Source organism: Phodopus roborovskii, unplaced genomic scaffold, assembly GCF_943737965.1.
Source record: "Phodopus roborovskii unplaced genomic scaffold, PHOROB, whole genome shotgun sequence".
In the NCBI taxonomy this organism is placed as follows: domain Eukaryota; kingdom Metazoa; phylum Chordata; class Mammalia; order Rodentia; family Cricetidae; genus Phodopus; species Phodopus roborovskii.
In genome coordinates, this window is record NW_026126597.1 from 584,745 (window position 1) to 597,005 (window position 12,261).

The 12,261-nt window shown below is 37.9% G+C and overlaps 1 protein-coding gene across 49 annotated transcripts in view; it reads right to left on the reverse strand.

The window, feature by feature from the left end:
- Pbrm1 (polybromo 1) overlaps nucleotides 1-12,261 on the reverse strand; it is a 95,794-nt gene that overhangs the window by 38,592 nt on the left and 44,941 nt on the right. For 26 of the 49 annotated variants that reach the window (XM_051204673.1, XM_051204666.1, XM_051204680.1 and 23 more), the window contains 4 exons: nucleotides 11,567-11,664; nucleotides 9,649-9,693; nucleotides 4,409-4,685; nucleotides 1,780-1,885 (listed from right to left, as the gene is read on the reverse strand). In XM_051204673.1, the coding sequence (XP_051060630.1) occupies nucleotides 1,780-1,885; nucleotides 4,409-4,685; nucleotides 9,649-9,693; nucleotides 11,567-11,664 (526 nt within the window). The remainder of the gene's footprint in view (nucleotides 1-1,779; nucleotides 1,886-4,408; nucleotides 4,686-9,648; nucleotides 9,694-11,566; nucleotides 11,665-12,261) is intronic. The other 23 variants (XM_051204703.1, XM_051204713.1, XM_051204702.1 and 20 more) reach the window with 1 other exon arrangement.

The window sequence follows — 12,261 nt, forward strand, 5'->3', positions numbered from 1 at the left end:
TGTCTCAGCCCTCACAGCTGGGATTAAAGGTGGATGAATAACACATAAACTAGTAATTTTTTTTTTTTCTAGACAAGGTTTCTCTATGTAACAGCTCTGACTGTCCCAGAACTTGCTTTATAGACCAGGCTAGCCTCAAAGGACCCACCTACCTCTGCCTCTCAAGTGCTGATATTATAGGTGTATGCCATCAATACCTAGCTAGTAATCATACTTTTGATATGAGGGTAAATACTTTTATGCTGAGATAATTGTGAAAAGGTTAAGTAAACAAGTATCTCTGCTCTGTAACATTCTAATGCCACCACCTTTAACATACCAGGGAAGAAAAAGATAAAGATGTTGAAACAAACTGAAGTGTTGATAAAAATTCTTGAAACTAGAATATGAAAATATCAATTGAGTTTATCATGTTTTATCTCTAAATATAAACTCACATTTTTCTTAGTTCCAGTTACGGAAATTCCCAAAAATGATCACCAATTCAGTAACAGGATATCCCCAAACTAGTCTGTTTATAGACAGAGCCTCAAATAACCCAGGCTGACCTCAAACTCACTATGTAGCTGAGGCTCACCTTGAACTTCTAATCATCTCACCTCTACCTCTCCAAGGCTCAGAATAACGGCATGTGCCTTCATGACTGCCTATGTGTATGTTTTTATAATTACATGAAAAGATGAATTCCTTAATGACAAAAGATTGTCATTTAGCTGTTTACAAGAGACGGTGAAATTCAGTTTATAGATAGTTTATATAAAAAAGATGCTAGTCTTTTTCCTTTGAAGTGAATACAGCACTAAAGATTTGATATTGTTTGCTTAGCATTTAAGATTACTTGAAACTGTTGTTTATTTAGCATTTGTTTCATTTATATATATCTTAGATAAATCAGAAATACCGTCTTTAATTCAATGGTACTTTTGATGTGTTCTTTTCCTTCAAAACTTTCAATAAAATCATATCCAAATAGGATACTCAGATGGTTACTGAGTAGTATATTTCTCACTTCCCAAATTCTATCCAGTACAGTTGTTGATTCATTTTTAATTTTATGAAACACAAAACAAACATCAACAAAACCTACCATATTCTTTTTTTTTTTTTTTGGCATCTAATAAAAAGTAGATAGTCTTCCCATTTAATGGTGCTATTACCCACTGCATTCCAGAAAGCAAGGAAAGCTTCTGCGTTATATTCAAGCTCTTTCTCTCTCTCTCTTTTTATGGTTTTGATATGAAGTAGCCTTGAAAAGTTCCTCATAGACTTGGAATCCAGATGGTGGACACAATCATTGAGAAGTACGGACTACGAGGGCTTTGCTTTTATCAATAGATTACTTGATGGAGACATAATCTGATAGCAGTACTGGCAGGTGGGGCTAGGTTGGAGTAAGTGGGTCACTGGTGGTGTTTGCCCATGTCTTTCTCTCTGCTCCTTGACTACCATGAACTAAGCAAATCTGCAATTCTGTGCCCTTCTGCACAGATGTTCTATTTTACTACAGATCAAGAATAATAGAGATTGAAGTTCTGAAGTTGTGTCAAAATGAATCCTTTCTAATTTTCACTGTCAGATACTCAGTCCCATCAACAAAAAAGCTAACATCTTACAGTCTTGTTTACTTAAAACAGATTGTGCATGTGAAGAAGAAAGATATCTAACAGCAGAGTGCCAGTGAAGAAAAACATATTTATCATTTAATCAAAGAAATGTCAAGAAACCAGCAATCTTTCTTTGACAGACTAAACTACAGAGCAAATTATAAAACAGACTTACTCAGCTTAAGTTTGGGAGAGGCCATGTCATCATCATCAGGAAGTGGTCCCAGCTCTTTCCTTTTATCTTTCAGTAACTTCTCCAGGATATGGGCATCATTGTATACCTACATTTCAAAAATATACTTAAGATTATTTCCTAAAAATATTATAATTAAGGAGTAAAGAAGTTTTAATCTCTCTGAAAGTGGTGATATATTAATCAATTACCAGCACTCAGGAAGCTGAAAAATCACAAGTTTGAGGCCATCATCAGTTACACAGTGAAGCCTTATCTTCAATATCAAAAACACCAACTAACAAAAAATAATATGTGTTTAAAACATGGTTTAGGACAGCTGATGCTAAATGTTTCCATTCTCTTCAGAACAAGAGCATTATTATCTTATGGAAAGGATCTATTATGAGGCTCTCTGTGTGATTCTAATGTATTAAAATGCATGGTAGCCCTCAACTTTAATCCTATCACTTGGGAGGCATAGGCAGGTGGATGGATCTCTGTGAGTTCATGGCCAGCCTGGTCTGCAGAGCAAGTTACAGGACAGCTAGAGTTGTTACACACAGAAACCCTGCCACAAAATGAGAGAGGGGGGGGGACAGAGGGAGGGAGGGAAGGAGGGAGATAAGGAAGGAAGGAGATAAGGAAAGAAGGAGAGAAGGAAGGAAGGAGGGAGAGACAAGACAGACAGAAAGAAAAAAAATTAAGCTAGTATCTGGGATCCACCAGGGTAGATGTTTCATAGACTTTTATTTCATGTGTCTGGGTGCTTAGCCTGCATGTGTATATAGAATCCAGAAGAGGATACTGGATTCCTTGGAACTTTAGTTATAGAGGGTTCTGAGCTGCCACATGGGTGATGGGAATTGAATCAAGAGTCATCTGGAAGACTAGTTAGTGCTTTTAACTCTCTCAGTCTCAATTTTGCAGGTTTTAACAGATGTTCCAAAACATTTTTATATGTGTTGTTTTCCTAAAACAAACAAACAAACAAAAATCCCCATCTTTTCCACTGGATCTCCAGAACAGCAGACTCAAGCCAATGGTTCAAGACTGAAAATACCCCTCCAAAGACTGACCCACTGGTGGCAATATACAGCCAAGAACAAGGTTCCTCACTCAATGGTCTTGCTCCACAGTTGCCTCCTCCTATCTCCTCAGAAGAGGCTGTATTCCCTTGAATGCCCACAAGAGCAGAGGGGCAGAAGGAATGTGACTTTTCTTCTCTGATTATCCCTCTTAAGGGTGTAGTAGCCAGGGATCCTCAAGACAGTATGAATATTATATAAAGGTCTATTTCTTCAATCTACAAGTATCCTTAGTATGTATATTTTAATTCAAATTAAGGGCAGAAAAAGGAAGTAATTTGAAAATGTTTTATTTTTGAATATTTAAAATGGATAAAAGATATGAAATAGAAAATATACCAAAGGAAGCTCATACTTTGGCTATGTTGATAAAGAATTAAAAAGCATGGGCTAAAGATATAGCTAAATGGCAGAGAAGACATAAAAGTCCTGGGCTCAACGGATCCTAGAAGCACCCCCCCAAACAAACAAACAAACAAAGGGGCTGAACACAAGACTCAGCTATAAACTCTCGCAGAAGACCTGAGTTCAGTTCACAGCAGTCATGTCATGCAGCTCAGAATTATCTGTAACTCCAGTTCCCAGTGATTCAACACCCTCTTCTGCCCTTAACACCAGGCACACATGTCTGCCCTTAACACCAGGCACACATGTGATACATATACATACATGCAAAATACTCTCTCTCACACACACATAGAACAAAAATAAACCTTTAAAAATAAAAAAAACATTTTAATGTATTGACTTTTCTTGGATTACATAATCAGTATTAAGTGCTGTTCCTCAAACTCAATTATTTCTTTTTGATTTTGGAGACAGGGTTTCTCTGTAACAGCCCTGGCTATCCTGCAACTCACTTTGCAGTCCAGGTTGGCCTTGAACTCACAGAAATCCACTTGTCTCTGTCTCCCAAGTGCTGGGGATAAAGGTGTGTGTCATCACCACCCAGCCAATTATTATTATTTTTTAATATCCCTTTAATATCCTACAAAACTCCAGAGTAAAGCTGGAGATAGCTTAGGGGTTAAGAGCACTGGCTGCTCTTCCAGAGGTCCAGAGTTCAATTCCCAGGGACCACATGGTGGCTCACAACCACCTGTAATGAGATATTGTGCCCTCTTCTGGCAAGCATGTATAGATGCAAAGCTTGCATCCATAAAATATTGGGGGTGGGGGGTAGTGGGAGAATAGGAGGGAGAGAGAACTGGGATTGTTATGTAAAATAATTGTTTTCAATTTAAATAGAAAATTAATAAAAAAACTCAAAAGTACTACTATTTATTATTATTTCTAAATTATATACAAGGAAACTAAAAGTTTAAGAAGAAAAATTTACTTGCACAGAAACTGGCAAAACAGGAAGCATTTAAAACGTTCTTTTTAAATTTTTTTTTTTTGAGACAGGGTTTCTCTGTGTATCCCTGACTTGTGGAACTCACTCTATAGAATAGGTTGGCCTTGAACTCACCTGTCTCTGCCTCCTGAGTGGCAGGATTAAAGTCATGCACCACCATTGCCCAGCTCTAGGACCCCCTTGTTACCTGGGAGCCCTCCTCGTTGTAGTGCCTGGCATTTCGGAACATTAGTTTCATGTCTTCCATCATTCCCTCTTCACCTGCATATTTGTCATTTCGAATATTATGCTCAATTATTTTCAGATCCATTGGCTCTAAGATGATTTTATAGTAATCAGGATAGTCCTTCTTGGATGGCTTAACCATAAATAGATCACAAAGTCTTCTGCCTGAACCTGGCTCTCGAGCTTCAAGAACAACATTGAATAAAATTTTCATTCGCTGTTTTCTTATGTTCTTTTTACTGTTGAGGGGGAAGGTAGAAAAGGGGGGGGGGGAAACAACAGGGTCAGTTTTTTTTTTTTTTATCCAAGGGTGATCACAAAATAAAATAAATTTGTGGGAGGTACTTCATAATGATTACAATGTATTAATTAGATGTGCCATAAACATAGTAAGCACCCTGGAAAGATATAAGAGAATATTAAGACAATTTATAAAATGATTACAGCAGTGATCCTGGCAGGAGCAATCAGTGACAAACCTGTGTAGAACAGCTCTGGAAATGCAATGTTGAACACAAGATACTGAATGATATCATAAGAAAATGAAACTTAATAACCAACTGAACTACAGTTTGGGTTTTGAGATAAACAATGCAATAAAACTGGCTATTCAATTTCTAAAGACAGAGAAAACAAACCAAACCAACAGTGTTTCATCTCTTTAAAATAGCTACTCCTAGCTGGGCAGTGGTGGCACAGGCCTTTAACCCTAGCACTGGGGAGTCAGATAGTAGATCTCTGTGAGTTCAAGGCCAGCCTGGTCTACAGAACTAGTTCCAGGACAGCCAGAGCTGTCACACAGAGAAATTGTGTCTCAAAACAAAACAAAACAAAACAAAAAAGATAAAGAAAGATAGCTACTCCTAAACAGAATATTTTGGATGTCAGGAATAAAACAACTCCCACCCCCTTCACACAAATGTCTTCATTGAGGGTATAAATCTCTTTGGCATTGGTCATGTCAGGGTCAGCCCCTACTTATTTATCCCTTTACCCAGCATCCCTGTCTAATCCAAGGTTCCCTGTCTAATCCAAGGTAGCCTGAAGTTGTTTGTGGTTCATCTGATCTCTCTAAAGTTTTAGCCTTCAGCATGTATTCTTGCCCTTCTGCAGAGTCCACCATCTAGATAAGATCCTGAAAAACTGTTGAGTGGTACAGAACAAAGTACAAAGACCAAAGATTAACACCAGAGTTTAAAAGGGGCCTTATTTAACTGTTGAGAAAACTAGGTAAGAGGCTAAATATTTAAGGAAAATAGTTCAATAAACCACTAAAAGAATTCATTTTCTAGTTTGACTTCTGTCAATTGTATTATGTTGTCAGGGCACTGATAAATTCTAGATAAAATCTAGCTAGTTTTCCCAGCAGTCTCCAAATGGTCAGGTATGTAAAAAGGGAGAGGACTTAAAATTTAGTTTCTAGTCTACAAAAACCTGCTAAGATCCTATAATACAGTACATAGAGTCAAATTTTAGTTGTTTTGCATCTTATAAGGGCAAGGAAGTTCACTGCTGAAGAAAATTATATTGCTTTGAGTCTCTAAACCTAGTCCCCACTTGCCTTCTGGGTCACAATACACTGCCTCAATTTAAGGTATGATTTTAAAAACCAGAAATAGAAGCCAAGCCCGGTAGTACATTATTTGTAATTCTAGAACTTAGGAGGTGGAGGCAAGAGATTCAGGGTTCCAAAGTCATCTTTGGATTCATAGAAAGTTTAGGCAAACTTGATCAAGATGATTTGAGGGTGGGGTTGGAGAGGAGCGGAAAGGAGGGAAGGGAGAGAAAGATCATGTGTGCATTTGTGTATGTTCAAATAATAATCAGTTGAAAACCCAGATACTGGCTAGGCAGTGGTGGCACACGCCTTTGATCCCAGCACTCAGGAGGCAAAGGCAGGTGGATCTCTGAGTTTGAGGTGAGCCTGGTCTAGAGAACAAGTCCTAGAGATCCAGGACAACCAGTGCTTACAGAGAAACCCTATCTCAAAAAACACTCAGACAGCCTTCAGTTTCAGAAATGTCTACCTAGCATGATGGAGCTCATGACAAATTGAAAATGACCTAACAGAAGAGGGGGGGGGGGAAACAAAAACAAAAAACTTCTGGTTCCCAGAATTGGGCCCATCCTCATTACTGAGTCTTTTACTTTGCCCTCCTCCTCTGGGGCCCTGTGATCATTCTGCAATTTTCTCCTTCAGATCTTTTGAGTCTCTTAGTCAAGTAAATAGTTGTCAGCTAACCTCGGAGATGGTTCATCTAGTGGATACTAAATCCTCACAGAAGCAATATAGGCCCAGGTGGTGGCGCATACCTTTAACCCCAGCATTTGGGAGGCAGAGGCAGGTGGATCTCAGTGAGTTTGAGGCTAGCCTCGTCTACAATGTAAATTTCAGAACAGCCAGAGCTGTTACAAATAGAAACCCTGCCTCGAAAAAAACTTGGGGGGGGGGTGAGGGGGGGTATGGGACAATGATTTCTAGCAAATTAAGAGGAACAAAGCTCCAAAATGGCAGAGCTTCACATTGAGGCAAGACAACTTTAACTTTCAGGGACTGAGAAAAAAAAATTTCAGAACCTGAATCAAAACTCACAGAAGTCATACTTAAAACCAAGTTACATCTGGCTTGTTTAGAAATGTCTAACAGGTAGAGCTTGACTTTAAAAGGAAGATGCAAGAACTCAGCTTTGAAATGTTAGGTTTAAAAGAAAGCTCACTAGTTAACTCAGAAAGAATCAGTTGTCATTCCCAAAATTCCAAGAAGCAGAACACTTCAGTTAAAGGCCAGACCTGAACCATGAAATTAACTTTATTGCCTTCCAGGATTCAGCAAACCATTCCCAATTACCAGGAGACTTTTCTGTATGAACCTACAAGCACTTTCATTTGGGATTGAATCCGTGGCAGACTTTAATGAGATTTTACAAGACAAAGTTTTTAACTGGATTCAGTAAAGTAAAATAGCAAGTGGTCCATTCTCTTAATGTCAATTAATCCTAACACCTGGTGGCTGTAAGTGCGCCATGTCCAGAACGTGAATCTACCTTAAAAACTGTTCTAATCTAGTAACTGTAATTTCCTTTCTTTACTTATATCATGACGAATATATAATTGGTTTATAGTCTCAGAGGAGCAAACAAAACTATTACTAGGGTCATGCATGACCTTCTTTGATAAATTCAGGTTTGTCATTTCATTTTCACTTTTCTAAATTCTTACATATTGCCTTTGAGACTGAGAACCACCGGTCCAGTCAAACTTCAGGGCTGACCTTACATAACAACTATGTTACCTGTGTTACCTTTAGTGGCTGCTATTTTTATCTCTCTCCAATATGTTCAGTGAACCTTATTACATAGATGACTTCTGAAAGCTTCATATACTTTATGGGATGAGATAAATGCTATATTACAAAAGTACAGAAACAGAAACTTTAGCTCCTCCTACTCCACATTTTTGGCCATTTTTTTTTATTATCTTTATTAACACTTGCATGTACTTGAGAGTGCGTGCATGTGCTTGCGCGCGCACACACCCACACCCACGAAGTGAGTGAGAGAGACAGAGTGATTGTATGCATGTATGTTCAAGTACCCACAGAGGCAGGACTGGAATTACAGGCAGCTGTGAGCTATCTGATGTAAGTTCTGGGAACCAAATTTGAGTCCCTCCAAAGAACAGCAAGTTCTTTTAACCACAGAGTCACCTCTCCAATCCCATTTCTTCCCATTCCCAATGTCACTTTGCTTTTCAGGATCATTCTTAGAACACCTGTAGACAGACATTCTATCCCTTCACCTCTTTTAAGCTAATAACTATTAATATTTTGGTAATCTTCACTTTTGGAAAGGTACATAAAAACAGTCCCACATCTTTTAGCCAGCATGAATATTCATGGAGAATCAATTAATGCCTTACAGATATTAAAGTCATTTTGTTTCTTTCCTCCCTGAGACAGAGTCTCATAATGTGAGCTAGCCTAGAATTCTAGAATTCCTGTCCCAGTACTGCTGTGATTGTAGACATCTGTTTACTACCATGCCTCTCTAAAATACTATTTTCCTGACAAAATCTCATATTATGTAGCCTAGACTGGAGTCAAACTCAGAATCCTCCTGCCTCTATTTCCCAATGATGGAGATTACAAGTATGAGTAACAATGCCCAACTAAAATATATCTTAAGGGAACTCAAAATCAAGACTATTCATCACTGCATACTTTAGGTGATTCCAAGCCAAATTATACACACTACTGTAATAAAGATAGTTTTAGAAGAGATTGGCCATAAAAGGTCCTCTACTAAGAGTATCAGGGTAGTAGAACAGGCTTCCAACACATGAAATACAGATGAGTGCCCTTCCTAATGTATACAATGACTATGACTGAAAAGGGCCTCTGTTCTGAATCTCCTTTAAAACAAAACCAAAACAGAAAAACAGGTTCTAATATTATAACCCAGGCTTCAAATTGATGTGATTCCCCTTCCAGAGCCTCTTCAATGCTATGAGTGAGCCACTATACCTAAGAATGCCTCTAACTCCAGTCCCAGCCAATCTGACACCCTCTTATGGTTCCTGTGGGTACTCCATGTACATGGTGCACAGACACGCACGTGGACAGAACATCCACACACACAAAACAAACACTATGTAGTTATCATTCAACACCATAACATGGCAACTTGTAGGTTGTACTGAAAATCTTAAGTAATATACAAAAGATGCCTTAAAGAAATGGATGCTTTTAAGAAGAAAGATGTAGACAGGATCAGAGTCTAAGAAAATTAACAAGAAGCACTAGCCCAACACAATGTACTAGTGGTTGGATTGCCAATATTGATTCTGACATTTCCATCATCTCAGTCAGTAAGGCATTCCTGGTATGCAATCAGCACCCCACAAGCCAGCTTATACTTCTTGATAAAAAGAAACATAGCTACAATGGTAAATGAGGTGAGCTGTCTACCCCTGAAAAAGGAAGCCAGCAACAAGCGAAGGTAGTACCGACCATAAGGAGGCTAATTTTGACACACTAACAAGACTTCTAAACTGTATCACTTTCTTTACTCATAAAATAAGCTGGCACCCCAAACACTTGTTTCACATGCATAAAGTATTTCTTCTCATAGTGTCAGTACTGACCATTTCACAGAAGAATTATAATTTTAAAAGTATGTTTATGCATAAAAAAGGTCTGCACACCTGGATAGCCTCCTGAGACCCAACATTTCACTGTCATGAGTATTCCTGGGAAGGCAGAAACAAACAATACATGTGAAAAGAAAACAAGCAACATTAGAGGGTCATGCATAAGCCAAATATGACTGAGAAAAAAAGATTATTTGGTCCAAAAGATAAAAGATCATAACACTTGAAACCATTTCAACACAGAAACAGAAAGCAGATTTTCAGTAAGTAGAAAGTAGGGGAAAAGATGCATTTCCAGAAATGAAGAGAATATATACCCACAAACCATTTTTTAAAGACTTTTCAGTATTAAAAAAAAATAAAAAATAGAATCATATACATTATTTAAAAGTAGAGTAATACTTGGAAAACATGACTCTGACACCTCTGGTCAAGCTCATGTTTGCTTAACTTCTGAAGAAACCCACTTACTTTAAAAAACCTTTTTAATTAAAAGGTCCATCCCTTTGTTACTGACCAAAACCTGGGATATATTTTTTTTATTGTTTGTTAGATAATTTATGGTTCTTGCCACTTTTTTTCACTATATTATATGAACCGTTTCCTAGGAAACCTATTCACAAGGAGATTTTTGTCTGAAACATGACCTAATAATTTTAATAACATATAGCTTAGTGTTCTTTCTATAGGATGTTGAAGGGCAATAACTTCATCTACTTGAACTATACCACAAGCTACAAGCCCCAGAAACAGGTAATTTTTAAGTATCTGGCCTAGGTTAACACTTCCTTGGAATTGCTTCCTAACACTCAACTTATTTAAAAGCATTTCCGGCAGTGCTGGTGCTAACTGCACCATCCCTTTTGCCTCCGTTACCTTCTTTGCCTGAGAAGTTTTTATCTTTGATTGGTGACTGATCTTACTCAAAGATGTTCTTGATCTGATGTCTCTGATCTGGTTTCACATTTTTCCTCCGTTGTCCCTGGTGTAACAAGGAATTAAGAACTTGGAAGGATGAAATTCACAGGCCAATAATGGAGGAGACTTGCATCTCAGGGTACACCGACTAATTTGGCTAACGCCACATAGCTTTTACAGTTATTTTCCAAGTTAGAAACTGTCTAAGAAGGAAAGACAAGGCAGCCTTTTGCTCCCGAATCACATTTCAAACTTTCTGGTTTCAGTCAAAAAACAAACTGCTTCTTCATTCAATTCTGAATCTGTAAAGCCCTGCTATTAATGATTAGCTTATTCCTTGCTCAAGGGATTCTCCCAGACTGTTGCTACAAAGAATGTAAATCTTCAGAGAGGTTATAGTATTCCACAATGATCAGGACAGACAAAGCCCAAGAGATGGTCTTGAATGATTCCTTATAAGAGCCTAGCTTCAGAATCTCAATGAAGTTCCTCTCCTTAAAACCAGAGGGAAGAAAAGGATTAGAGGAGTTGAGAGGAAAAAAAACCAAAAACAAAAAACCTTGAAAATAATCAGCTTAACATTTTATTGCCTGTAACAGCTATGATTTGATAGTAAAGATCACGTTGATGAGGAAAAGCATGAGGAGAGCAGTGACCTATTTCATCGCAGCAGCAGAGCTGACTTAACTCCTTACCTTTCTTCATTACTACTCCATTTTTTGCAATTCACCATGAAGCAGTTATCTAAGATGTAAGTGGCACTTTGAAAACGCCACCTTAAAAAAAGAAATCTGGACAGCAAAAAGAACAACATGTTTCCCCAAGCTACATGTCATTTTTCTGTCATCTAACAGCAATACAGTAGTTGCAAAAAAAAAAAACCAAAACCTACTACTATCCAACTTACAAATGAATTGGAAGACATACTATCAAAGGCATGTCATCAAAGCTTTTTAGAAGAATTTGTACTTCATAGCTTACATGCCCTTCTGCATTTATCTGAAATAAAATAAATAAGAACTGAGCTGATTCCATATATGAGAAGAACATATACCTTTTTCTTTTGGCACTACCAGTATCAGAAGTGGCTGAAGAGATCATGCTGTCTCCATCCTCAATGTCATCTCTCCTAGCAAGCTCTTTCTTCTTTGCCTGAAATAGAGCAGATGCCAGGAATCAGCCAAACACTGTCAGACATTCTATGAATATATGAATGTTAAACAACTAGGCATATCACACTTATTCAGAGAGATACAACTTCACATAGAATGTACAAAACCGAATAGTCTTTAAACATTTTTAGTAATGTAATTTAACAAAAGCCTGCATGATAGAAAAGTAGGTTAAAAAAAAATGGAAAAAATGGAATCAGACTAAAAAAAAAAAAATCAATGCTACCCAGAGCATTTATGAGCATCAATAGCATGGTATGGTTAAAAGCTCTGAGATGTGCTGTGGGGTCGGCTGGCCCTGTAGCCCACACATAAATTAAGCTAACTTAGAGGGGGCCTTTGGCATCGGAATTTTTTTTTTTTTTTTTTTTTTTTTTTTTTTTTGACACAGGGTTTCTCTGTGTAGCTCTGGCTGTCCTAGAACTCACAGAGATCTGCCTGCTTCTGCCTCTGCCTCCCAAGTGGTGGGATAAAAGCGTGCACCACCAACCTGGCTCAGCATCTAATTTCTAAGAAGTATGGCAAAGAAAAAAGGGCTTAAAAGTGAGAGGTGAAAATTTAGATCTACTACCTTGCA